Below are 26,692 nucleotides of genomic sequence, written 5' to 3' on the forward strand. Positions count from 1 at the left end.
TGCTTCATCTAAGGAGGGGTGCTGGGTGGACCTAAGTTGAAAGAGGAGTGCCACAGTCCTAACTCACAGTCTGGGGCCCAGTCCTAACCATCAGGACACCTTCACTTAAGTGGTGTGACCACCCAGCAATTTTTGTTTTGAAATTTAAAGGCCCAGTTGGCCTGTTCTTTGAGTTTAATTTACTATTAGAGGCCTAATAAAAACTCATGGCGTGAGACACCTTGCACAGAGCAAGCTGTCACAGACACCTTACATCAAACCCCTTGTTACCAACATGCAGGCAAGACTGAAATGATGCTGCTCAGAAGGGTGAGCGACTTGAAGAGCTAGCTGGTATACTGTCTCCAGCTTTGGTTGAAAGCATCTAGCCCTCTTTCACCAGAGCAGTGTGAAGAGTTAAGATCCTATCTGAGTTATCATTGAGCCTACATGACAGATAGCCTCAGTGACTAAAAAAACCTTTCACCTCCATCTTACTAGGAAACTCTGCCTTTTCCTCCTGGGGGAGGACCTGGCCACTGATCCATGCACTGATCATCTCCAGGCTGGATTACTGTGAGTCACTGTATCTGAAGGTGAAAAAGAAAGCAATGCGTAGACTGTAGCTGGTACGAACACAACTATCTCCTCCTTGCCATCATCCCTCTGTTCTGATCCCACCAAGGGCTCCCAGACTGTTTCCAGTTTAAGGCTTTGGTTTTGATCCAAGGCCACTAATGGACCAGATCCCAGCTATATTAGAACCCACATTTCCATCTATGAATTGCCTAGAGAGCAGCACTCTTCTGCGATAATGCAGATCACAGAGCATTCAAACTCTGGTAATGGGGTATTCTCAGGCGATGAGTCACCTGTGGAACCAATTTCAAGAGTCAATTAGAGGAACACACTGTTAGGAAATGCTGCAAAACCTTCCTATTTAATAAAGCTTTTCCATGTTACAAGAATGGCAACATCAGCCAATCCTCTCTTCTCCTGTATAAATAATAAATATCCTACCTCAAGCAGTAAAAAACTCTAAACTAGCTATCTAGATTATCTGTCATCAACCTCAGATTCTTAACTTTTAGTCGTGTCCACTGAAGTCAATTCCAGATACCTCAGTAATATTCCTTAGTCCATAATGTGTTTACAACTCAGTGGCCTTCCCCTCACAGACCCAGGACATTTATACCTGAAGGGGTTGTCCTCCACCCTGGATTTGTCACTTTTCCATTGTGTATAGACTAGGTTTTTTTAGGATGCTTCCTGATTTCTAGCTGTATATTTTGAACATGTGATCATGGACTGGGAAGTGGGATCTTGACTGTTAAATTGGTTTTAGAACAGACTGTGTTGTGCAAGTGTCATGTAGGTCCTACTCCAGCTTTTCTGCCCTACTTTGACCCTAAGAGCACCCCAGGACCAGAGGGGAAGGGACTCACTGGTATCAGTGTGTGGTATATGTATGATAAATGCCCCAAGGATTGTATAAATGGGAAGAAAATATGGGACAAAATAAGTTGGACCCAGACAAGTCTTGAGGAGTGAGTGAAGAGGATTGTTTTCAGGCAAAGGCAAGGCTGACGCCTCCATCCAGGTGCAATCAGTCAAGTGGCCTTTCATTGGCATATGAGGGACTACAGGGACAGATCATTGTGCATTATAGAAAACACCAGCAGAGAAGAAACCAGCATGGAACCGTCTCCAACAGACTCCATGGTGCCTTTCCTCACAGCAGGGAAGGATACATTTAAAATGTTCACTGGACTATAAAAGAGACGGGCAAAGAACCCCAAGTGACTCTTCTTTTCACTTAAGAAGACAAAGGAACTGAGCATTTTCCATCTTGCTGGAAGGAGGTGTGATAAGAATCTTACCTTGAACCAAGACTGTAGTTTTATTTAAATCTTAGTCACTAGAAAGCATTTTTTCACTTTTATTGGTTTGTAGCCATTTTTTACTTTAGCCCTTATACTTGAACTCACTTAAAACCCCTTTTTTAATTAACTTGTTCTACTTTTATTCTAAATCAACACAGTGCTGTGTTTGCCTTGAAGTGATTATTAACGTCAGTTAAAGCAACAAAGCTGCTGTGCTTTTGTCTCTTTAAAGGAGCAACAGACCTTATTAGTCCTCTGATGTTCCACTTCAGGGCATGTGGCTTTGGGGAAATTCAGGACTGTGGGGTGTATTAGCTAGTAGTAACAAAGGTAGGTGGAGACCAGAGTGTGGCAGTAGCGTAACAAGCAGGCTACTGGAGTCAGAGATGCTGAACCAGGAATGCTCTATACACAGACACTCAGTGCATGCTTGTGTATTGGCCGGGAGCACCCAGACAGAGCTACAGCAGAGCATTTGTCAGGGTTACAGGACAAGTGGTGATACAACTTCCCATTGGTCTGGGTTGAACACCAAAACGTGACAGTGGCATAGTTGTCAGGATTTACATGCAGCTTGCTGTTTTGACTGAAGTTTTACATTTTAAGCCCTTACGGAACAATTTTAAGTGATTCTCAAGTGATAAGGCTGGGAAGAGTCAAAGGAACATAAGAATGGCCATACTAGACCAGACCATTAGTCCACCGAGCCCAGTATCCTGTCTTCTGACAGTGGCCAATGCCAGGTGCTTCAGATGGAATGAATAGAACAGATAATCATTGAGTGATCCATCCTGTCAGCCATTCACAACCTCTGGCAAACAGCAATCCCTGCCTCTCCTGACTAATAGCCATTGATGGACCTATCCACCATGAACTTACCTAATTCTTTTTTGAACCCCATTGTGATGGGGTGAACAAGTCCCGCACTAGTCTGGCTACAGTTAATCCCCCTCTGTGGGCTGAGGAAGCCACGCCCTATCAGCTCTACTGGCATACTCCACCTGCAGCCCCAGTACAAAAGGGAGCAGCCCAGCTCAGGTGGGGTGTACCACTGAGAAGAGAGGATGCACTGTGCAGGCTCCGGCCCTGAAGCAGCTAGAGCTCCAGACTGTACAGGCCGAGAGCACCTCAACCCAGGTGGACACCGCACTGCCCTAAGGAGGATCAGAGGGAACAGATTCATCAGGAGCTGTAGCAGCTGATGACCCCAGAGACGAGAGAGAGCTACAGACTCGCCAATAAAAGGGGTAGGAAGTAGTCCAGGGTACTTAAACTTCGTTACTGTGTGGGAATCGGGGAACCGGTAAGTGTGTTTTAGGAGGATCCCTGTTGACTTGGGCACCACACACCCCTCGGTGGCGCCTCTCTTCTCCAGCGTATCACTAGGCCATGCAGCTTTGACTGAAAGGATCACTGTATTGACTCCGGCCATTAGGCCACACTGCCTGGACTGAAAGGGCTGCTCTGTTGATTCCAGCCACTAGGCCTTGTTGCTCTGTGAACCGGGGCCACCCTGTTGACTCTGGTCACTAGACCACACAGCCCAGACTGCAAGAGCAGCCATATTGGCTTGGGCCATTAGGCCAAACCGCTCGGAAAGCAGGGTAGGAAGTTATACCCAACCGGGGGGGGGGGTCACAATGCCCTGCCCCACACCCCCCAAAGGGGGGAAATAGTGTACAAACCCCGTGACATCTGTTATAGTCTTGGCCTTCACAACATCCTCTGGCGAGGAGTTCCACAAGTTGATTGTGCGTTGTGTGAAAAAACACTTCCTTTTGTTCATTTTAAACCTGCTGCCTGTTAATTTCATTTGGTGACCCCTAGTTTTTGTGTTATGAGAAATAAATAACATTTCCTTATTTACTTTCTCCACACCAGTCATGATTATGTAGACCTCTATCATATCCCCCTTTAGTCATCTCTTTTCAAAGCTGAAAAGTCCCAGTCTTATTAATCTCTCCTCATATGGAAGCTTTTCCGTATCCCTAATCATTTTAATTGCCCTTTTCTGTACCTCTTCCAATTCCAATATATCTTTTTTGAGGTGGGGCGACCAGATCTGCATACAGAATTCAAGATGTGGGTGTACTATGGATTTATAAAGAGGCAGTACGATATTTTCTGTCTTATTATCTATCCCTTTCCTAATGATTCCCAACATTCTGTTAGTTTTTTTGACTGTCGCTGCACATAGAGTGGATGTTTTCAGAGAACTATCCACGATGACTTCAAGACCTTTTTCTTGAGTGGTAACAGCTTAGACATCATCATTTTGTATGTATAGTTGGGATTATGTTTTCCAATGTTCATTACTTGGTATTTCTCATCATTGAATTTCATCTGCCATTTTGTTGCCAGTCACCCAGTTTTGTGAGATCCCTTTGTAACTCTTTGCAGTCTGCTTTGGACTTAACTATCTTGAGTAGTTTTGCATCATCTACAGATTTTGCCACCTCATTGTTTACCCCTTTTTCCAGATCATTTATGAATATGTTGAACAGTACTGGTTCTAGTACAGACCCCTGGGAGACACCACTATTTATCTCTCTCCATTCTGAAAACTGACCATTTATTCCTACCCTTTGTTTCCTATCTTTTAACCAGTTACTGATCCAGGAGAGGGTCTTCCCTCTTATCCCAAGACTTCTTACTTTGCTTAAGAGCTTTTGGTGAGGGATCTTGTCAAAGGCTTTCTGTAAATCTCCACTATATCCACTGGATCACCCTTGTCCACATGCTTCTTTACCCCCTCAAAGAATTCTCGTAGATTGGTGTGGCATTATTTCCCTTTAGAAAAACCATGTTGACCCTTCTACAACAAATCGTGTTCATCTGTCTGATCATTCTGTTCTTTACTATAAAGTTTTGACCAGTTTGTCTGGTACTGTAGTTAGGTTTACTGGCTTTTAATTGCCAGGATCGCCTCTGGAGCCTTTTTAAAAAATGGGCGTCACATTTGCTATCCTTCAGTCATCTGGTACAGAAGCTGATTTAAATGATAGGTCACATACCACAGGTAGTAGTTCTGCAATTTCACATTTTAATTCCTTCAGAACTCTTGGGGTGGGTATCATCTGGTCCTGGTAACTTACTACTGTTTAATTTATCAATTTGTTCCAAAACCTCCTCTAATGACACCTCAGTCTGGGACAGTTACTCAGATTTGTCACCTAAAAAGAATGGCTCAGGTTTGGGAATCTCCCTCACATCATCAGCCATGAAAACCCATGCAAAGAATTGATTTAGTTTCTCTGCAATAGCCTTATCTTCCTTGAGTGCTCCTTTAGCATCTCGATTATCCATTGGCCCCACTGGTTTTTTAGCAGGCTTTCTGCTTCTGATGTACTTAAAAAAAATTTGCTGTTACTTTTTGAATCTTTGGCTAGCTGTTCTTCAAATTCTTTTTTGGCCTTCCTAATTATATTTTTATACTTCAGTTGCGATAGTTTATGCTCCTTTCTATTTTCCTCAATAGGATTTAATTTCCACTTTTTAAAGGAATTTTTTTTCCTCTAACTGCTTCTTCTACTTTGTTGTTTAGCCACACTGGCACTTTTTTGGTCCTCTTACTATGTTTTTTAATTTGGGGTATACATTTACATCGAACCTCTATCATGGAAGTGTTACAGTTTTATTATTTTCTTTTTGTTTGTTTTGGGCAAGGGAAATAGAACAAAGAAAGTGAAAGGTGAATGACAGTGAAACAATCACTAAGCTAGAGTTGGCTAAATTGGAAAGGACAAAAAGCCCTAAAAAGAGAGGCTGAATATGCAGCATGAGGACATCAGAAATGGGAAGCAGAACAACAAGAGAGATCAGGAATACTAAAAATGGGAAATGGCTAGAAGAGTCGAAGAGCAAGAAGAAGCACACAGATGAGACCTGGAAGCAGAAGCAGCTGCCCACCAACAAGCCATGGAACTGAAAGACAAAAAAGTTCTGGAAAAAGAGGAGAGGCTGTAACTTGGACATAATGGAAAGGCATGAACAAATTCCACAGCCCACAGGTACTCCTGAAGAAACATCCAGGTGGGACAAGCTGTGCCCTGCATACAAAGAAGCAGACTGTACTGAAAAATACTTTACCACTTTTGAAAGGCTATGTGAGGTGCATAAAGATCCAGAGGATAAGAAAGTCCCAACTTCCATTAGCAAGCTCTGGGGGACAGATTTTTATGTGTTTAATGAAATGGAACTTTAACAAGCATTGAAATACGATGAGTTTTAAAAGGCTGTGTTGCAAAGGTTCCAGATTACTTCTGAGGTGTATAAAACAAAATTTAGAAACCTCCAAATGAATGACAAGATGAGTCTCAGAGAATGTGTGTATAAATTGTGTGATTTGATAAAAAAAATGGGTCAAGGGGAAGGGAACAGAGTGTTATGAGAAGGTTTTTGAGCATGTTCTGAAGAAGTCAAACAACCTGTTTGGAATAAATCCCTGGACTCTGTCCAAAAAGCAGCATATCTGGCTGATTCCTTTGTACAAGCCAGTGCATCCAATGAGGGCAAGCCACAGAGGGAAAAACAGAAGCCCAGGGTTAAGTGGGGGTGGGGTGGGGGAGCATTTTGTCCATGGGAAAAGAGGGGGTGGTTGTGAGCCAGTAATTTACCTCCCTAGACTCAATCCCTTTCTAGAAATCACCATCACAGACACCCTGCTCAAGAGAATGGTCCAAGAACATGGTACCAGTGTAACTCCACTGAGCACATGAGAAATAATTGCACTAAACTAAAAGAATCAAAGCCCCAACCCCGTCTAACCCATAATAATGCATTTAGGAGCTTACAGGGCCCCTGATTGATTTTGTGTGGTGGATGTGGAATTTATTAAAGTTACTAAGGCAAATTGTAAAGAATGCGTAAAATGGAATGACAGTGGGGCTCAGATTTTGCTGGTCAGGGAAAGCACTCCTCTAGAGAGTGACATTTTGGTGTTGGGAAGATATACAATTCCTGTACCTTTGGCTTCAGTGCATTTGGAGTGGGAAGGCACAGAAGGTACCTTAAACCTTGGGATATTGGATTGTATTCCTATGGAAATGCTGGTGGGAACACTCTTAACTGTGACTCAGGCTGTTAATGTTGTAACCCATAGTAAAAAGGAGTATTCTGTAATTGCAGAAGTGAACGGTGAAATCACAGAAAGTACTGTGGTGGGAGGGGAAAATACTTCCACCTCTGTCTCAGCAGAAGAAAGCAGTGTGCATTCAGGTGTGGCAAGGGTCAGTTCAAACTTCTGTGTAGCAGAAGAAAGTAGCATGCTCTCAGAGCTAACGGGAGGAGTTAACTCCTGTTACTGAAGGAGCTGACCTCATTGTCAGCTTCCAGCATTTTGCAGATGAACAAAGGACAGGTCCCCTTTTAGGTTGCATAAGGGAGCATGTCCTAGAGGGGACCCCAGTGAGGGGAAATGGGGAAAGGACAAAAGTCCTGGGAAACCTTACAAACAACTGGTTGTGCCTGCCCAGCACTGTGAGGCGTTAATGTTGCTAGCCCATAACTGCACTTTTGTTGGTCACTAGGGGGCACTGAGAACGATGATGGATTAAAGAAGAATGTTTATTAGCCAGGGATATAGAACGATTTGAGAGGCTGTTGTAGATCTTGTGAATTATGTAAAAGAGAAAAAGACCTTTAGGACCCCAAAAGTCCTTCTACATCCCTTGCCTGTGATACAGGAATCATTTTATAGGGTAGAAATTGACATTGTGGGCCCTATTCCACATTCTACCCAAAGGGCAAAAAATATATCCTGCTGGTAGTGGATTTTGCTACAGTTGTTGCACTAACGAACATAGAGGCTGACTCTGTAGCAAAGCCCTTTTCACTGTTTTTAGCAGAGTGGATTTCCCTGAAGAGATTTTATCAGCTCATGAGTCAAATTTCATATTTCAGCTGTTGAGTGAATTATGGAAGTTGTGTGGAGTGAAACACCTAAAGGCCACTCTCTATCACCCAGAGACAAATGGGTTGGTCCTGTTTTGAGCAGGGGGTTGGACTAGATGATCTCCTGAGGTCCCTCCATCCCTAATCTTCTGTGATTCTATGATTCCATGAAATGGTTGGGTGGAGAGTTCAATGGGACACTGAAATCAACATTGGGAATATATGCAAACAAAAGAGCCAGTGATTGGGATGAAATGTCATCCTGTCTGTTTATAGGGTGGTTCCCCAGGAACCCACAGTGTTTTCCGCATTTGACCTTCTATACAGAGGGAAAGTGAGAGGACCCCTAGATCTCATCAGGGACTCCTGGGAAGGGGCCACTGAGGCAGAGGAAGAACCGGTAACTGAATATGTACAGAGGTTCAGGAAGGAGTTAAAAGACATGATGGAGAGGCTGAAACTAACCTCAGGGATAGCCAGTACAAACAAAGGTGTGGTATGATGAACAAATATGTAAATGCTCTTTTGAAATAAGGGACTTGATGTTAGTGCTAAGCCCTGTGGAAAAAATACGAAATGCAAAAGTCATGGGAGGGACCTTTTGAAGCGATAGAAGAAGTGAGTGAAGAAACATCTCATGTTAAAAGACCTCACAGTAACAGCAAGGAAGCCATGGTAACATGATTTGTTCTGTGGGAGGAGAAAATGATGCAATCCACCTCATTGATTTAATGGCTGAATGCCAAAGTGATGCATCACTTGACAGTATTGAAATAAGCAGTCAGCTTTGGAAGATGAAAGGAGAGAGAAGAAGCCATCTTGACATTCATCACTGGCCAGATACAAGGGGCCAGATACAAGGAACCAAAGGGGTTGAAGAATCTGGGAAAACTTGCTTCGGCAAAGATCTTTCACATAGGAGCACAATTAAAATGAGAGCCTCGTACAATGTGGGAAGGTCCTGACTGAGTCAGCCATGATTATAAAGGAAAAAAATTGATAAGAAATCTACTTTGAACCTAGCTGTACCTTGATGAGTTAAGTCTTAGCCCCTAGAAAATGTACCTTACTTTTATTTGCTTGTAACCCTTTTAACTTTGTCCCTTGTACTTGAACTCACTCAAACCTGTCTCATTTGTTAATAAACTTGTTTAATTTTTAATTTAAACCAACCCAGTGTTTTTAAATTGAAGTGATGGTTAACTCCCAGATAAGGCAACAAGCTGCTGTGGTTTTCTCTTTAAAGGAGCAACAGGCCTTAGTCCAGCAGAAAGCTGGACATTTCAGGGCAGATGGTTTTAGGGAAATTCAGCACTGGGGATATGTTGGGGTCAGTTGGTGAGTAGAAATCTAGACTGATAGAGACCAGAGTGTGGCTGTAGTGTAAGAAGCAGGCTGCTGGACTCAGAGTTGCTCAACCTGGGCTGCTCAGCACATAGACACAATGCATGTTTGTATGCTGCCTGGGAACATCCAGACAGGAAGTTACAGCAGCGGAGCATTTTAAGGCACTCAAGGTTACAGAAAAAACAGTGACACAACCTCTCAATGGTCTGAATTGCACCCAGAAGGTGATTCCTATAGTGATGATGTTCTCTGATTGCCCTGCAGTATTGTGTGCATCACCGGTGGTAGCTGGGTTGAGAGATCGGGGCACATTGTAGTGGAAGTACCTGGAGGAGGACATGGAGTTTCTGAGCACATATTTGCCTATCAGGTAACATCTCAATTCAAACCCCTCTCATACTGCTCCTGTAAAACACTGCAGCTGCACTATTTTCTATTCACAGATCCTCTTGGAGAGGGGGAGTTGCATAGGTCATAGAATCATAGAAATGGAAAGGTGGAAGGGACCTCGGGAAGTCATAAAGTCCTGCCCCCTGCACTGGCAGGACCAAGTAAACCTAGACCATCCCTGACAGGTGTTTGTTCAGCTATTTAAAAGCTGCCAATGTTGGGACTTCATGACCTCACTTGGAAACCTATTCCAGAGCTTAACTACCCTTATAGGTAGAAAGTTTTTGCTAGTATCTAACCTAAGTTGCCCTTGCTGCAGATTAAGCCCATTACTTCTTGTCCTACCTTCAGTGGACCTGGAGAACAACTGATCATTGTCCTCTTTATCACAACCCTTAACATATTGAAAGACTGTTATCAGGTGACCCCTCCGTCTTTTTTTCTCAATACTAAACATGCCCAGTTTTTTTAATCTTTCTTCATAGGTCAGGTTTCCGAAGCCTTTTATCATTGTTGCTGTCCTCTGGACTCTTTCCAGTTTGTCCACATCTTTCTTAAATTGTGGTGCCCCCAATTGGACACAGTACAGCAACTGGGGCCTCATTAGTGCTGTCTAGAGTGGGACAATTGTCTCCTTTACCACTTCAGATGGGCTTGAGAAATCGATCATTACAGACAAGTGGGTTTTGGAGATTATCGCCCCGGTATTATACCCCATCCACTTTGCATCAAATTTTGGAATTGGAATCCACCAGCATTTTTACTTGATTTTCACTGTTGTTGTTGCAATCTGTTTAAGCAGTTACTCTCAGACTCATGTCTGAGGCTGATATCTCTGCAGCCCGCAGTGGCCATCTTTGTTCATTACCAGTAGAGAGATTTTGGTGCACAGCTAGTGTTCCTATTGGTACCTTAATCCCCCTCTCTGTTCCTTCCATTCATTAACATTCGAACACAGACAGATACATGTGTGTGATTGGCACATGCAAGCTGCAGTCTCAACGCTCATGGAACTCACTCTTACGGTCTCTCCACCATGTCTTTCCTTCACTTATTTTGCTCATTGTTTCTTGTTCATTCGTTTCTCTCTCTTCTTTCCATTCAGAACCCAGTCCTGAAATCCATTGCTCCATCTCAAGGCCCTAAAGCTGGAGGAACCTGCCTGACCGTGCTGGGCGACAAGCTGCTGACGGGGCAGCCCAGTGAGATCAGGGTTCTAATTGGAGACCTTCCTTGCCACATGTAAGAGCTGCTGTCTAGCTGCAGATTGTAACTGCGAACAAGCTACCCATGCACCATTCCCTTCAGGTTTGGCCCAGGCTTTTCACTAGAAACCCTTTCAGCCATTCACTTTGGCAGTAGGAATGATCAGCTCAGAAATGGATCTTGAGTGCTTCTGTTGGTAAGGGCAGTAGATGGGACACAAGGCCTTTAAGAAGGAGCGTGTTAAACTTGAGAACAAATGGTGGGGGGAGCTTGAAGCCTTTTCAGCAAAACAAAGGCGCAGCATTTCAGAGGGTGTTTCTGCAACAGCTGCATTAACCCTTTATTGGTCTCTCTTCTGTGTGTCTCTTAGCCTCTCTGAGATGCAGGAGAATCAGCTACAGTGTCAGACGAGCCCCAGTAATGGATCTGTGGAGCTTCCAGTGACTCTCAAATATGGACACAGGGAACGGAGATTAGAAGGTTTCCTCTTCAAATACACTCTGGATCCCAATGTCACTTTTGCAGAGCCAGCGAAGAGCTTCCTCAGGTACTGAGAGATGCACACTTGACACTGCAAATGCATCACTCTTCCCACAGGGCATCAGGGTTACTGACAGCTCACATGCATGCATGCTCACACACTCCCACAGCAGGTACCGGAGCATTAACCACATCTGTATGTATGTCTAAGTATTTTTACTGCATTCATCACCTTAGTATGTGAGCTTCTGGGTAGAGTGAGTCCAGGCCTGTACATTGAGCCATCAGATGGATGGGTGGCCAACGGGTTGGCACCATCCATGGGTAGGGGATGACACAGAGCCCATGGGTTGGTTTGTGGTGACTAAATGGATGACTCTGCTTCTGTGTCTTGCAGTGGTGGGAGAGTGATCCGAGTTCATGGACATAACCTAGATGTTGTACAAAGTCCAAAGATCCGGATTACGGTTTCACCATCAGAACGCCACCGCCGAGGGCTGGGGAGATGGCGCAGGATTGTGCCAGAAACCGAGTGCCCACAGAATGCTCTGTGCAGCATCCAGCAGGTATCTTGACCCGTGTGCTGGCAAAGCATGCAATAGAATAGAGGCTGAAGGCCACTATCAGTATTGATGGCCAGAGACCTCTCGTATCAGAAGTTTTTGTGCCCCTTGTTAGAGCGTTCTTGGGTCCTACAAAGTAGGAGTGATCATGGGAAACAAAATGTCTTGCATGGTGAAACATTGTTCCCCAGATTCAACGTTTAACATCCCCCATTCCTGCTTTGTAAAATTCCAGCTTCCAAATCCAACCTCTCCCTAGAGCCTGTGCAGAAATGACATGACAGCAGCAGAAAGCATGAGGAAATCTACAGTTACATTGTGAGGCCTGGCTGCACAGTCGCCCTCCTCTTCCCCTCCTCCTCCTCCCCCCCAAAAAAAAACCCCCAAAAAACCCCAAAACACAGATAGCCCCTTGTCCTAGCATAGTTCTGCCTTTGCAGTACCTAAGCCCTGCACCACACAGAGAGAGAACAACAAAATCAAAGTTAAATAAACTTACTATCCCCACAGTTCTGCCTGATGTTTACAGAACCTCTCGTGCCATCATGGCTACTCCAAAGAAGAGTCCCTGTGGAGCAACTTCTCTAGTGTCTCAAACTACGTAGAGTCCTTCCCAGTAGGGGCTCCAGAGTGGTAGGATTTCATTTAGCAGCCTGGCAGCCATAGCATAACAATGAGCTGGACCTCCAAAGGTACCCGATGAGCATATGCGCAGTAATGGAGGGCTTGGCGCACATCCACATTCCCTATGAAATGCTGACCTAGAGTCACCCGTTCCCCTGCCAAATCCTATTGCGCAGATGGCAGGTTGCATTATCAGGGGACCACCTTTCTCTGAAATTGGTGATGGGGCATTACTATTCTATTAATCTAAAAAGCACACATGACCATGGGGTGAATCTCTCTGGGTACATCCTGGACTGCCATCTAATAGAATACAGGACTGGACAGGCCATTGATCTGCTCCATTGTGGCAATTCTTATGCCTTAGTGAAAGCCGTATCTCCCCATCACTCTGGACAGGCTTTATGTGTGGCTGTGAATTCCAGTGGGGGAACAGAGGCTATTTTACATATTTAGATATTTATCTTTTGCCACAGTTAAAAAATATAAAAACATTGCAACAGAGGTAACAAAATCATCAACTAATCCAAGAGCTAGCATCCCCAGCCCCTCACAAGCAGCTTACTCACAGAAAGCCCCAGCGAACAAATGGCTTTGCAGCTGGCCATGAAAGTAAATAAACATGTTTTGTCAGATAGAGCCGAGAGCTCCCCATAGGGAATGTGCTGTTCCCAGCACTGCAGTATTTTAAATACAGAGACTGTTGGCAAGAGGATTCCAGGTGATCTGCACTGCTGACTGCACTGTAAATCCAAGGATTGAAAGATCCACTGAAGGAAAGTTTTTCTATGACGCCTGGAGAGTCCCTTAAAGCTCAGACTTGCACTCTGCATCTGGGATGGGTGACTGGGATGGCCCCTAGACAGGGTGAGTGCAGCGGGCTTCCACAGAACCCTGGTGATGGGATGCCACAAGGGAGTGGGAGGAGCTTTAGAACTGAGGTTGATTTATCATTCTTTCAGATTCCTGACTCTCTTCCCTTCTGCTCCTAGTTTGAAGAACCATGTCTCATTAACTCCTCCTACCTTATCCTGTGCAAAACTCCGGCCATTAACCAGCTGTTGCGGATTGTCCAGGTCAAACTGGAATTTATTCTGGATAATCTGAGCTTCGATTTCAACTCCTTGCATCCCACACCCTTCTCCTATGAAGTCAATCCAATCTTGAAATCCCTGAACCCTGAGGACCCTGCCAAACCATATCGGCACAAGCCAGGAAGTGTCATCTCTGTGGAGGTAAAACTACAGCCAGCTCAAAATCACAATAAACACCACATAAACCCACTTCCCACTGATGGCCTGGGGCTGTTCTGTGATATCCCACCAGTGCCATAGGGCTTAATAGCACTTCACTGGCATACAGGAAGAAGGGCAGTCCCTGCTTTTAGCAATTTACAGCCTAAATTAGATACAATATGAGAATAATGAGAAATGGCACAGGAGCTGGGGAAGGAGTGCAACAGAAAAGAGCCTTGTGCTAAGTGCATAGCTTGTTAGCTCCATGCACAGTTGCTAGAGGGGTTCTGTGGAGCTTGAGGAGAACAGTTAGATGTAAAATAGCACTTCAGAACAAATGGGAAAAAAGGGAAATAGACAGCAATGAATAGCAAGTAGAAGATGTGAAGTGTAGAAAAGTGACAGGAGAGCTAAAGACAGCAGGGTTTATAATCAAGGACTGACAATGCAAAGGGTAATGAGGTATTTTAAAATATATTAGGAACAAAAAATTCTAGCAATAGTATCTGCCCATTACTAGATGGAGATGGTATAATTATTAACAGTGCTGCTGCACAGGATGGCTTGCCATTGAAAGAGAGTTGTTTCCAGCGTCGCCTGAGACAGATGAGCTGCTCTTCCAGTTGATCATCATCGGCTAAGGATCACGTGCCCTGTTCAATTATTAGACCCGGCTGGCGTATAATGGTATTATATGGTATATAATTAGTACCAGTCAATATGATTTTATGGAAAATAGGTCTTGTCAAACAAACCTGAGTTCCTTCTTTGAGATTACAAGTTTGGTTGATAAAGTTGTGATATACTTAAACTTTTTACGGCACTTGACTTAGTACCCCATGACATTCTGATTAAAAAAATTAGCACTATACAGTATCAACAAAGCACATAGAAGAACTGTAGCTGTCATGGGAAATCATTGAATCAGAGAGTTTATAGTGAGGTTCTGTAGCCTGAAGCTATTCAACATTTTCATCAATGATTGGGGAGTAGATTTAAAATCAATGCTGATAAATTTTGCAGCTGACACAAAATAGACAGAGTATTCAATAAAAATAAGGCCAGGGCAGTCATACAGCGTGATGGGGATCATTTGGTGACCTGGGCCCATTCAAACTGAGCGCATTAATAGCATCAAATGCAAAGGTATACAGCTAGGAATAAGGAATACAAGTCATACCTACAGAATGGGGGACTGGGTCCTGGAAAGCAGGGACTCTGGAAAGGGTCTCAGGTCACAGTGGACAAGGAACTGAACATAAGCTGTCAGTGCGATGCTGGGGCAAAAAGGGCTGATGTGATTCTTGGATGTATAAACAGAAGAGTAGTGAATAGGAGGAGGGAGGTGATTTTACCTCTGTATACGGCATTGGTGAGACCAATACTGGAATGAATACCGTGTCTAGTTCTGGTGTCTACATTTTAAAAGACTGTTGAAAAATACGGAGAAGGTGCAGAGAAGAGCTACAAAAATTATTAGACGGCCTGAGAAAATGGATTACAGTGAGAGACTTAAAGAGCTATACCCGTTTATCAAAAAGAAGGTTGAAAGGTGACATGATTACAGAGTAAAAGTACCATCAGGGGGAGATAGTACCAAGGAGTAAAGGGCTCCTTAATCTAGCAGAGAAAGGCAGAAGAAGAACCAATGGTTGGAAGCTGAAGCCAGACCAATTCCAATTAGAAATTAGGCACACATTTTTAACAGTGACATCCTGTAACGATGGGTGATTTTTTTTTTCTCTAACAAAGATTCCAGCTAGTCCTGTATGCCATGGACAGGCCCTTTTCTCATGCTGAATATCTGCAAATCTCAGAGTTGCCAGTCCAGGGGATGCCTGTCCATGCATAGCACCTTCAACTTCTTAGACTTTCATGCTGCCTGCTCACAGACAGCACGCTTCCTTTCTGGTAAGAGTAGGCAGGGAGTTACTAGGGCTTTTGTAGAACTCTCAGGATGCCCTGTAGTGGTTGGCCTCTCTAAAGCCCTGGGTTATGCAGATTTGACTTCCCAGAAGGGCCATGGTTTGATATCCTTTTGCACCTGTATTCCAGGGGGAAAATCTGGACCTGGCCATTTCCAAGGAGGAAGTGGTGGCCATGATTGGGGAAGGGGTCTGTGTTGTAAAAACCCTGACAAGGAATCATCTGTACTGTGAACCCCCATCCGAGCAGCCAGCGCCACGGCACCACACAAAGCGGGAGGGCACAGACTCACTCCCAGAGTTTACAGTAAGAGCTCATCTAAGCAGCAGAGATGACAGTGGGGATGGGAATGTAAACACTGAACTAGTGTGGGGGGAGAAATCTACACAGCAAAAAAACCCAGAGCAACAAGTCTCAGCACCTGGGTTAACAGACGGGGGCTTTCAGGACTTGCTCTACAGGCCTCAAAATAGCAGTGTAGACATTCCTCCGTGGGCTGGAGCTTGGGCTCTGAGACCCTCCCCCCTGCTATTAGCCCCATAGTGTGAGCAGGAGTCAGTTGACCCGAGCTCTGAGACTTGATGCCAGGGGTCTTTTTTTGCAGAGGCACTGGTGGGGGATGGGTGGAGATGGAGGCACAGGAGGAGGAGGGTGGCACTGGGGAAGGGGAGATACTGGGAGAGGGGAGAGCCCATGGCACTGTTGTGGGGAGGGAGAAGGGTAGGTAGTGGTTTGAGGGAAGGCGAGTTAGTCCAGCATTCCCCTTGGAGCCCATGACTCAGTCTGCAGGATGAGGAGAGTCTGATGCTCTGATCTTGCCTGGGCTTGCATTTCTTCTGCAGGTGCAGATGGGGAATTTGAACTTCCTGCTGGGCAGAGTGCAGTATGACACAGAAAGCCAGCTCACCTTCCCACTGGAGGCCCAGATTGGCTTGGGTGTCGGAGCCTCTTTTGTGGCTTTGATTGTCCTGATCATTGTCTTCATCTACAGGTGAGAGGTGCTGCGAGGGGGGGGACTGCAGTTCAGGTAGGACTACATGCCCAGACTAACGGCAGTCTTGCTAGCATGGCTGAAAGTAGCAGTGACGACATAGCAGCACAGGTGTCAGCATAAGCTAGCAACATGAGTAGGTACCCGGGTCCCTGTGTGTCTTGCACAGTCCACGCTGAACCCGTCACTGCCTGTCTGTGGGGTTAAAGCTAGTGTGAGGGTCTGCCCACCTGAGCTGCAGGCCTACCTTGGATTGCGTTGTAGACGTACCTTCCATGACAGCCTGCGGAGTCTTCAGGCCACTGGGTAACCATCAGCAGGAACATTCAATGGGCACAGCTAGGCCTCCCCATTTGGGACCTGAGACTGTGCAACCTTCCCATCAGATGTCAGAGGGTGTAGATTTGGCCTTGGTGACAGAACACTCCCCTGAAAGGCCACTTGACTCTGGAGTTCAGAGTTCGCAAGGAAATCCCAGACACACCTTCCAATGTAAGCTGAGGGTTTGCAAAAGGATTTATGCCGCTGGTCTCTGCTCTTGGGTGTTATGGTCTAGCTAGTATTCAGAGACACCTCCCCTTATTTGCAACTCTTGGGGCATATGGACTTACTATCACAGACCTTTTGTTGCCACCACCAGCAACTCCACAGAGGAGATCTTCCCGACGAGCCAATGGAAAGAGAATATGGGCCCAAAGTTCATTTCCAAAAAATGCTGCAGATAAAATGCTTTGTCTATATGGATGGTTGAATTGTATGGAAGCCCTCAATGTCAGCAATGCACTTAGGATAGTCTCAGTATAAGATACAACACAGAGTAGGAAGCTGGAAACCAGAGCGTTGCTTCTGTGAAGAAGGTGATCACATAATCTGGTCTAATAAAGGCTATCAGCCTGGGAGTTCCAATGGGAGATGCTCTTATTACCAGGTAGGTCTGGAGCAGCCTGGAGTTGTTAGCCAGGAGTTTTGTCACCTCCTGGAGAGCAAGGGAGTGTTTGAGGCCTCAGCGGGACCAGGCTCCTCCCTTCTTCTGAAGAAGATGGGCCCCACATGCCATCTTGTGATCCAGCGCTGCCCTTGTTCCTTTTGACCCATCAGCCCTCAGTTCTTTAGCACACATAGTGAGGTCCATCTTTTTCTCAGTTTGAGGAACACTGTTTGGGGGGGACGTCTTTTCCCCTGAGACAGGGAGGAGTTTGCAAATTATGTTAAAGTAAGCCCAGCCTTATGGAAATCTCATCTGCAGTGAGTCAGCCAGGTGGTCTCCAGCTCTGCTTCCCATTACAGGAGGAAGAGCAAACAGGCTCTGAGGGATTACAAGAAAGTTCAAATCCAGTTGGAAAATCTGGAAACAAGTGTTCGGGACAGATGTAAGAAGGAGTTCACGGGTAAGAGACTCCAAATTTCCCACACCTGCAGTTGCAAATAGAGAAGTTGGGGAACCATCTGTAGCCCTTCGCTCTCTCTCCCAGCCCCTTCGCCCTTGTCTCGGTAGTTGCCTGTGTGAACACTCAACCATGTCAGCGTGTTAAAGTTGTACAGCCAAATTCTGCTCAGTTACTCACATGGCCTTGAGGTCAATGGAGTGGCATGTGTGTAACTGGGAACAGAGGGTAATCCATAGTGATCTCTTCCGCTCCTTCCTTTGGGAACGGATTCCGTAGGACGATGCATCTCACTGATATTTAGCTTGTTTGCTCCCGTTGTCAATTCCATTCCGTTAGCCCTACTTACCTCCCAGCCCATCCCCATGTTCCGCACTGCAGGACACTTGTTCTCTTGGTCTAATTTTATAACACAGAAGCTTCCTTTACTTCCAGACTTGATGACGGAGATGATGGATCTCACCAGTGACCTTGTTGGCACCGGAATCCCCTTCCTGGATTACAGGGCCTATGCAGAACGCATTTTCTTTCCAGGACACCGAGAGTCACCACTGCAGAGGGGCCTGGACATGCCCGAGTGTCGGCGGCAAACGGTGGAGCAGGGCTTGGTGCAGTTGTCCAACCTCCTCAATAGTAAACTCTTTCTTACCAAGGTAACATCCCTGCCTTCATTCCCTACTGTAACTTTCTCCTGTGCCAAGAGAAACCCTTGCAGCATTCTTTAAAGTGCCTCCTGATGGCAGGCAAGAGACTGGAGTAGCTGGATGCTCCCCATATCTACAACGTGCTTTGCAGCACCCCTACTGGGAAAGTCTCTAGATGTGATTAATAGCCGAGAGCATCAGCTTGTCTTTGACTATCTCCCTCTCTCCAGTTTATCCACACTCTAGAAATCCAACGCACATTCTCTCCGAGGGACCGGGCCTATGTGGCATCGCTTCTCACTGTCTCGTTGCATGGGAAGCTAGAGTATTTTACTGACATCCTAAAGACTCTCTTGAATGACCTTGTTGAGCAGTATGTGGTCAAGAACCCCAAGCTGATGTTGCGGAGGTGAGTGACTGATTCAGTCCTACAGTCTCCTACTGGATATGGCTAGTTCCTGGCCAGAGCCTTTCTTGGCTATCCTAGAGCCCTGTAATCCCTCTGCAGTAACTATGGGAAAATGTGCTGTGCAGCAGACACAAGTCCGCAGACGCCCAGACATGAAGCTGTACTAAAGAGGAGGAAACAGAAATAAGAGACCCCTGGCTTCTCTGAGCTGTAGACAATGATGAGACAGAGCAAGAATCCTTCATTCAGCTCCTCCTTCCTCCAAGTTCATGCTGGACACTGAGCGCCTTTTTTCTGCCCCCATTTCCCTGTTTCAGCTTCTCTACCATGTGGCCACTGTTCTGTCTCTCCTTGCCCTGGACTCTGCTGACCCCTTAGCTGACCTTAATATGCCCCTTCCTGTCTTATCAAGCACAATCCCCTTATATCATCACTTTCTAAATGTCACTGGTCTACAATGCTATGAGCAGACACGCTTTCTCCAGGAAGCAGAGCCATGGCACCCCTGTTATTTGGCCCCTTTACTAGCTTCCTGCCCATTTCTGAGTCCTATTCTGAATCGTTTCCCTGGTTCTCAAAGCTCACTGAGGACTGGCATCTGTCCACCAGCTTCCGTGCCCTCTGACGCCTGCCTCTCTGGTCCCTCCCTGCAACAGTTAGAGGGGACATTTAATTGTGCTGCCTATTGAGTTGTACTGAGGAGGGTGGGGAACTGGGTCTGTGTGTGATCTTATGCTGTGTAGCGTGAGAAAGATGCTGGGACTGCGGGTTTGTTTAGAATATTATGTGAGGGAGAGACTGGGACCAGGGATTTTAGGGAGGCATTTTTGCCATAGAGTGGATTAGTTTCCTGCCAGGGTTCTGTAGCAGGTGCAGTTTGAGGTTACAGGGTGGCATACACAGGGGATGGGGTTCCCAGCACTCGGCATTGGCCTAACTTTGCTCTTGTTAAAGTTGTTAGGAGTTTAGCCCATGTTTTCAGTGGGAGCAGGGTTAGGTCAACCCTGAGCCCTTTGTAAACCCCATCCCCTCTGCAATGAGCTGGTTGCATGACTGGTATCTTGCAAGAGATATGGTCCTTTTATTCCTAAGTCCCTCCCCATAGAGGTCTGAGATAGAGCAGGGGACACGGACCTCTGAGTGCCCTGTTGTGAGTTCTGTCTCGTTGCAGGGAGCTCATGTTTAGGTCCTTGGGGCAGCCTGGAGAGGCATTAATGGCCTGTTGCGGCTGCCTCTGCTTCTTAGGTTAATTGCTTGCCTTATTGTTCACACACCAGATGCTCTGTGCCTCATTCAGGCAAAATCCCTGACATTTGTACTTGACTGGGGTTTAAAGAGTTAGCCATATAGGTCCATGAGGTCCTGCTCTCCTTTCAGTCTCTCTTACCACTTCCTACAATGTTCCTCAAATGGGCTTTGCCTAGAAAGCATGTCCTGATCCTGATCATCCACCCTCCCTGCTCTAGCGCCTCCCCATGGAGGGTATCAGACATTGTTTTAACCAGCCTGGGATTCTCTTTCAGGACAGAAACAGTAGTAGAGAAGCTGCTCACCAACTGGATGTCCATCTGTCTGTATGCTTTTGTAAGGGTAAGAATTCTCCACCCCTGGGAAGGGTGGGGAAGCAAAGAGAAATGGAGACTAAAAGAATGCCCCAACCCTTCTGTACCAGTATAGCACAGCAGCCTGACCGCCTGCACAGCATCCAGCACTTCATCAACCCTCTCATCTGCACTTACCACAAGCCTGCAGCCAAAGGCTGAACTGGCCTGTGGCATGCCTGCATGTAGGTCTGGCAGACACAGCCCTGTCACTGTAATGTCTCAGTGTCTCACATACAGTACTGGGATGATCTGCCCAACACCCGTGTGCGGGAGAAAACTGGTGTGTGCTTATGGTAGAGTTTACAGGTCCCACACAATGGCTAAAGGAGTGAAGGAGCAGTACTGAGCCAAGAGGGTCCTGCCCCTCAGCAGCTGGTGAGCATGCTCCAAATGGAGGAATTGCTTAAAGGGGGACTCAGACAGGGGAGAGTGAAGGAGAGGCTGTCTGTAGGGAGGATGCCAGTTTGCTGCTTCTGGGACAGAGCAGCCTACAGGAAAATGTCTGGACTGTAGGTAATACCTGGCATGGGGCCTGACCCTTTTCTCTCCCCTGCTCCCTAACAAGGGAGAATTCCTGAACCCTGAGAAGTACCCACTGGGCTGTTTGAACTGTTGAGAGTCTTTGGGAACTCTCTGCTGTGACCACACCCCAAACTGAAGAGAGAGTTGGGAGGTAGGAGGTGGCTGGTCTGATATATTGGCCAGAGAGAGCTGAGACAGTCCTTGCCCCTTTCCCCTTGGGCCCTGCACTGGGACTTGGTGGAGAGGGAGGGCCTGGGTCCCCCTACCTTCCCCTTATGCCTCTGTCTGGCTGGGAGACCCTGGGGAGCACTGGGGAATGAAGGACTAAAACCCAGCTGCCAGGCTTGTAGACTGCGTAGCCAGGCCATCCTGGACTTTGGGGACTGTTGAGCCACAACCTGCCCACTGGGCCTTTGCAGGCTCCCAAGTGAACCCTGCTACAGAGCCCCATTTTACAGATGAAGAAACTGAGGCACAGTGTCTTGCCCCAGGTCACTCAGGGATGCTGTGGCACAGATGGAATTGAATCCAGGTCCCATGAGTTCTAGATCAGTACCTTAGCCACCAGCCCGTCTTTCCTGCATGTGGAGCAGGGATGTGGTAGGTGGAACCCTCTATCTTGCAGTCCTTGTGTTGCTTTGCTGACTGATGCCTTTGACTATGCTGCTGTTGGGTAGAGGGGTCCATGTTCTGAAGCCTGAGGCCACTGTCAGGAGAGTGAAAGTGACTTCTCCCAAGAGCTGAACCTCTCTGTCTCTGTCAGGACTCTGTCGGGGAGCCGCTCTACATGCTGTTCCGGGGAATCAAGCACCAGGTAGATAAGGGACCGGTGGACTGGGTGACAGGGAAAGCCAAATACACCCTGAATGATAACCGCCTTCTGCGAGAGGACTTGGAGTACAGGACTCTGGTGAGAACTCCCTTTGTGCCTTCTCTTCCCTCCTTGGTCTCTACTAATGAAACACCATCTCCTAATCCAGTGGTTCTCAACCTGTGGTTGGTGGAGCCCTCGGGGTCCACGGACTATGTCTAAGGGTCTGCAAAATATTTTGACTGAAAACTTACTGTACAGAAGTCAATTATATATACAGACAATAGATTGCCAAAGGGGTCTGCACTTCCATTTGACAGTTTTCAGGGCTCCTCAAATGAAAAAAAGTTAAAAACCACTAGCCTAATCCTCCCTGCATCAGAACTAAAGCCACCTCTGGGAGTTGTGATGTAGTCCCACAGGAACCGTGCTCTGGAACCTCTCGGTGAAGCCAATCAGGACTCTAGTGGGGCAGGTCTCCCCTCGGGCACCTCCCACCAGTGCAGCTGCTTCCTGAATTTGGCCTTGGAGCATTCGGCAGCCCTGTTCCACGTGAGCTCCCCGCATTGAGTCCCCCCCAGAGGGGATGCTTGGGTGCTCTTACATGCCCTCAAAGGGCCCATGCACTCCTCCTTGCAGTCAGAAATGATTCACAGCCAGGTGGGAATCAGATGGGTTTATTAGTCCTCAGGATCACAGTGTGTAACAGAACTTGTAAGCAGATGAATCAAGAAGTTACAACAAAATCCATCTTGGGGAGCGCCAGAGCTCCATTCCTGGCCCTGCTCCCTGGGCTCCCCCACAGGGGACTGACTCCTCCAGCTGCCCAGCACCAGACATGCCTCTGCTGCCCTGTCCTCCTCCTTTGTTCCTTTCCTGGGCAAAGCAGGTCACCTGGTCTTTTGTCGTGTCGTGTCCCGTCCCGTCCCGTCGTCCCCCCCCCCCCCCCCCCCCCCCCGGCTGCTCCTTTGCAGGGGATGGGCCCTGGCCATTATCCATTTGTAGGCAGCTAGAGTCAGCCACACCTGCCCTCTAGTGGCCACTACAAAGATCACACCCCCTTAACTCAACACCTAAATACTTGAATTGTACCTAGGGGAAGCTGAGGCACACACAGTATTCATTAAGAACATTCCTATTTTGTCACATCTCTTCCCCCTTCGAGACCAAACTGAGTGGGTCGTTTTAGCCGGTGACCTGAGAAAGTTTGAACCCACCATGTTTCCATGGATACGTCAGCATCTCTCCCATCCCTCGGTGGCAGTTACACCAGGCCTTCCAGTTTTACACCCTCCCATAGGTTTAATGTGCTTGCTGACACTCGCAGGCTACACATGGGGAGATTTATGTGACCTGTGCCCCTTTGCCACCCCACAACCCTGGGGGTTCAAACTCAGATTAGGTCTTCTACCAGCCCTCCTGTCTGGACGGCTGCAATTCTGGCTCTTTTGGTTAAGAGACCCCATCTTGGCCTTGACCACCCTCTGACTGGGTGTCTCTGTTCCCAGCAGCACCCTTCTAGCTGCTTCCCCCTTTCCTGGGGCCTTTCTCACCTCTGAATGAGGCAGCCCTAGTTGGCAGCTGTCCTACCGTGTTGGTGTCTCCTCACACAGCTCTGCCTTTGCTGTCTCAGTGCCAGCATGAGCCACTTCCCCCGTGTGCAGGGGGGTGGGGATCATCCCTCTGTCCCACTCAGCTCCAGAGGTCTGGTTACAGACAGTTATCCCAAACTTAGCGGCTCCTCCCCCGGCCAGCCAGGTCATTGGCATTTACACTGACCGCTTCAGTCTCAGCTGATTGGTTCCCTGGATTCAAATTAAAATCCTTGGCTGTTACAGGTGCAGGGTCTGGTCCTGTCTCTATGAGACACAGTCATTCTCCAAAGGATGGCACAGCTGATACCTTGGAGGACCCCAACTACCAGACACCCTGATCCTTCCTGTGTCTGCATCAGGATCTGATCCTTAGGCAGGGCGAATGGCTTCCTTCCGGGGCCCTTCACCCACGCCACATAGTCCTGCAGCATCTGGTGGGGTTGTATCAGCCGGGGCCTGACAAGGTTCTCTCTGTCCCAGAGTCTCGCCACTCCTGCAGTGTCTCCCCATTGACCGTTATCCGGCTCCTTGACATGGGATGGGCTCTGGCCATTGTCTGTTTTTGGGCAGCTTGAGTCAGCCGCACCTGCCCTTTAGTGGTCACTGCGAAGATCACAAACCTTTAACCCAACACTGTGACCTCAATACTTGAGTAGTACCTCGGGGAAACTGAGACACACACAGTATTCACTGAGATCACTCCCACTTTGTCACAGGAGTGCCTGTCATTGCCCACTGGAAGCCACGGCTTTACACCAGATTCGGGGTTGGCATAGTTGCTAGTGTCATTTAGAGCTGCTCTGCTACCTATGGCCTGAGGAGGTCTAGCAGGCAGGGATTGCCAGAGCAAAGCGATGCCCTAGCCACATCTCCTCCTTCTCTGACTACATCCACTGTGCAGTAATGGGAGAAGGAGGAGGGCTATAAGAGTGGCTACACCAACTCTTTGCCACCTGAGGAGGCCTCCTGCAGGAGGCCTGCTGGACCAGCTTTATATCCCCTTCGTGCCACTGAAGCCGGACTGAAAATCTGGCTCATGACGTTCATGGGATTCCCTTCGCAATTGTAAAGGGCTCATCATTACTAGTGTTTGCAAATTGACAGCGTAATATGGAGAGAGGGAAGTCCAGGTGTGATTCCTCATCAGGCTCCTCACCGTGTGCTATCTTTTCTTTCCCCAGACTTTAAATGCTCTGACTCAAACAGGAGCTACTGTGGGAGAGGCAGAGGATTCCCAAGGCGTCTCTGTGAAAGTGCTAGACTGTGACACCATAACACAGGTGAAGGAGAAAATCCTAGATCAGATCTATAAAGGAACACCATATTGTCACCGACCAGACCCAGACTCCCTGGACCTTGGTGAGCCCAATTCATTGATGTCAAAACTCAGTGTTGAGGTTGAAGAGTGGAGTTACCTAATCTGTATATGCGGTACCATTGCCGTGATGACAATGAAGTCAGCAGAGAATGACGACAGTCTCTGCCCCAAGGAGCTTACACTGTAGTCTGGATTAAGTGTGACATGAGAAAGGAGGGAGAGGAATAATAGCAGGAAGTGGGGCGGAAAAGAGGATATTTGTAATCTGCTGCCGCCGCCTCTTGTTTGCATGGTGCCTTGTGTTCTTTTCACCTTTGTCATTGGAAATAGCTTATTGTCAGAAGGAGTGTGGAAGAAGGTGGTCTTTGAGGGAGGATTTGAATGAGGAAAGGGATGTTTATGAAAAGCGTATGGAATCAGCGTGGGCACTCGCAGTGTAGGGGACATCTTGGGAATGGCGCAGAAGTGCTATCGGGTTATGGGCCCAATCCTGCTCGTATTGAAGGCAGTACCAGAACTCCCATTTACTTCAGCACTGCAAGATCAGGCCCTAAGTGGGCTAATGAAATGCAGGGTTCATGCTGGGGGATTGGAGCTCCAATTATTCCTCCTCCTTTCCTCCTTTTTCTCAGTTGGCAGCTGTGAGGCATCTGCAGACGCTGTATTCATAGGATGTGCTCTTGTTCAATAATGCATTGTGTGACTCGGTGTCTGCTCTGGCCACAGTGCTTGTCACGCCTCCCTCTTCTCCCATCCTTCCTTGCCTCTGGGAGGTGGCGCCCACCCCCCTGTCTATAATTGCCCTTGCTTGGTAGGATGGGTGAAGAAGGCTATGGCTGGCAGCATGTTCCCAGATGGATGCTGAAAGGTCAGGTTTTGCTTGGCAGGAAGGATGAAAACACAAGTCTGAGTTTCCCCTATACTGAATTCGTAGCACTTAGAACTCCACTCTTCATTCAAACCATTCATCACCATTACAGCAATTAACAAATGATGCAGGTAGGAAAAAAGCAGCAGCAGCAGCAAACACATTGTTGGTCTCCTCTCTCCTATGCACAGAGAAGCTGCTGTGTTCACAGCTTCAGAAAGCTTGTAACCTATGCACAGTGGGGGCCCGGCGGGGGTAAGATGCCCATATCCCCACTAAGCAGTGTTTCTGGGATGCCTTTTCTCATGGTAACGGTCTTTGGGGCATGGGCAATATCTTCATATCTGTGGTGAAGTTCCAGGCCTTCTGACAGTAACTTGCTGCCCTATGTCTAATAATGTTATAAAATAGTAAATAACAACCCTAATAGACACAGGACCTTTACACATACTACCACTTTTCTGTAACACATGCTGCACAGTTGTACTGTTTTGTATTAGAACAGATAAGTTGTTTGGTTACATTATTGCAATGTACATATCCAAAGGGGTAGAGTTAATGTTGCTTCTGGAACTTCACACCTGTGTTTCCTAGCTATGACTAGATAAACTCCCAGCATTCATACAGTGCGCTGCTGATATGGCTTTGGCGTCTTGTTAGTCTTACTTGACATCAGTTTCTGCATACTGAAAGTGAAATATGCAAGAGAGTTTTAAAGACAGTTCAACTTTCACAGTAAAGGTTTTATTGTTATTTTCTATGTCTGTGTTTTGATGACTGTAGAGTGGAGATCAGGTCTGGCTGGTCACCTGATCCTTTCCGATGAGGATGTGACCTCTGTCATTCAGGGAACCTGGAAGCGCCTGAATACTCTCCAGCACTACAAGGTCAGAACTGTGCATCCTTCTTCCCTTCACCTTCTCAATGACCTTTCAATTCCAGGTGTAGACTCCACCTTTAGATGGGACTCCTGCCTGATCCCATTTAAAGAACCTTTCTAACCCCACCCGGGATGTGGTC

The 26,692-nt window shown here is 46.9% G+C and overlaps 1 protein-coding gene across 2 annotated transcripts in view; it reads left to right on the forward strand.

Moving 5' to 3' along the window:
• The window catches only part of PLXNB1 (plexin B1), a 198,222-nt gene that overhangs the window by 146,706 nt on the left and 24,824 nt on the right, over positions 1 to 26,692 (forward strand). For both annotated transcript variants that reach the window (XM_067540464.1, XM_067540454.1), the window contains 14 exons: positions 9,366 to 9,471; positions 10,597 to 10,733; positions 11,068 to 11,244; positions 11,575 to 11,743; positions 13,357 to 13,599; positions 15,655 to 15,831; positions 16,368 to 16,516; positions 17,804 to 17,904; positions 18,337 to 18,554; positions 18,776 to 18,954; positions 20,478 to 20,544; positions 21,844 to 21,990; positions 24,668 to 24,845; positions 26,456 to 26,559. In XM_067540464.1, the coding sequence (XP_067396565.1) occupies positions 9,366 to 9,471; positions 10,597 to 10,733; positions 11,068 to 11,244; positions 11,575 to 11,743; positions 13,357 to 13,599; positions 15,655 to 15,831; positions 16,368 to 16,516; positions 17,804 to 17,904; positions 18,337 to 18,554; positions 18,776 to 18,954; positions 20,478 to 20,544; positions 21,844 to 21,990; positions 24,668 to 24,845; positions 26,456 to 26,559 (2,152 nt within the window). The remainder of the gene's footprint in view (positions 1 to 9,365; positions 9,472 to 10,596; positions 10,734 to 11,067; positions 11,245 to 11,574; positions 11,744 to 13,356; positions 13,600 to 15,654; positions 15,832 to 16,367; positions 16,517 to 17,803; positions 17,905 to 18,336; positions 18,555 to 18,775; positions 18,955 to 20,477; positions 20,545 to 21,843; positions 21,991 to 24,667; positions 24,846 to 26,455; positions 26,560 to 26,692) is intronic.

The sequence above is a fragment of the Emydura macquarii genome, unplaced genomic scaffold (assembly GCF_026122565.2).
Source record: "Emydura macquarii macquarii isolate MOO-44397 ecotype Brisbane River unplaced genomic scaffold, CSIRO-AGI_Emac_v2 contig_71, whole genome shotgun sequence".
NCBI lineage: Eukaryota > Metazoa > Chordata > Testudines > Chelidae > Emydura > Emydura macquarii.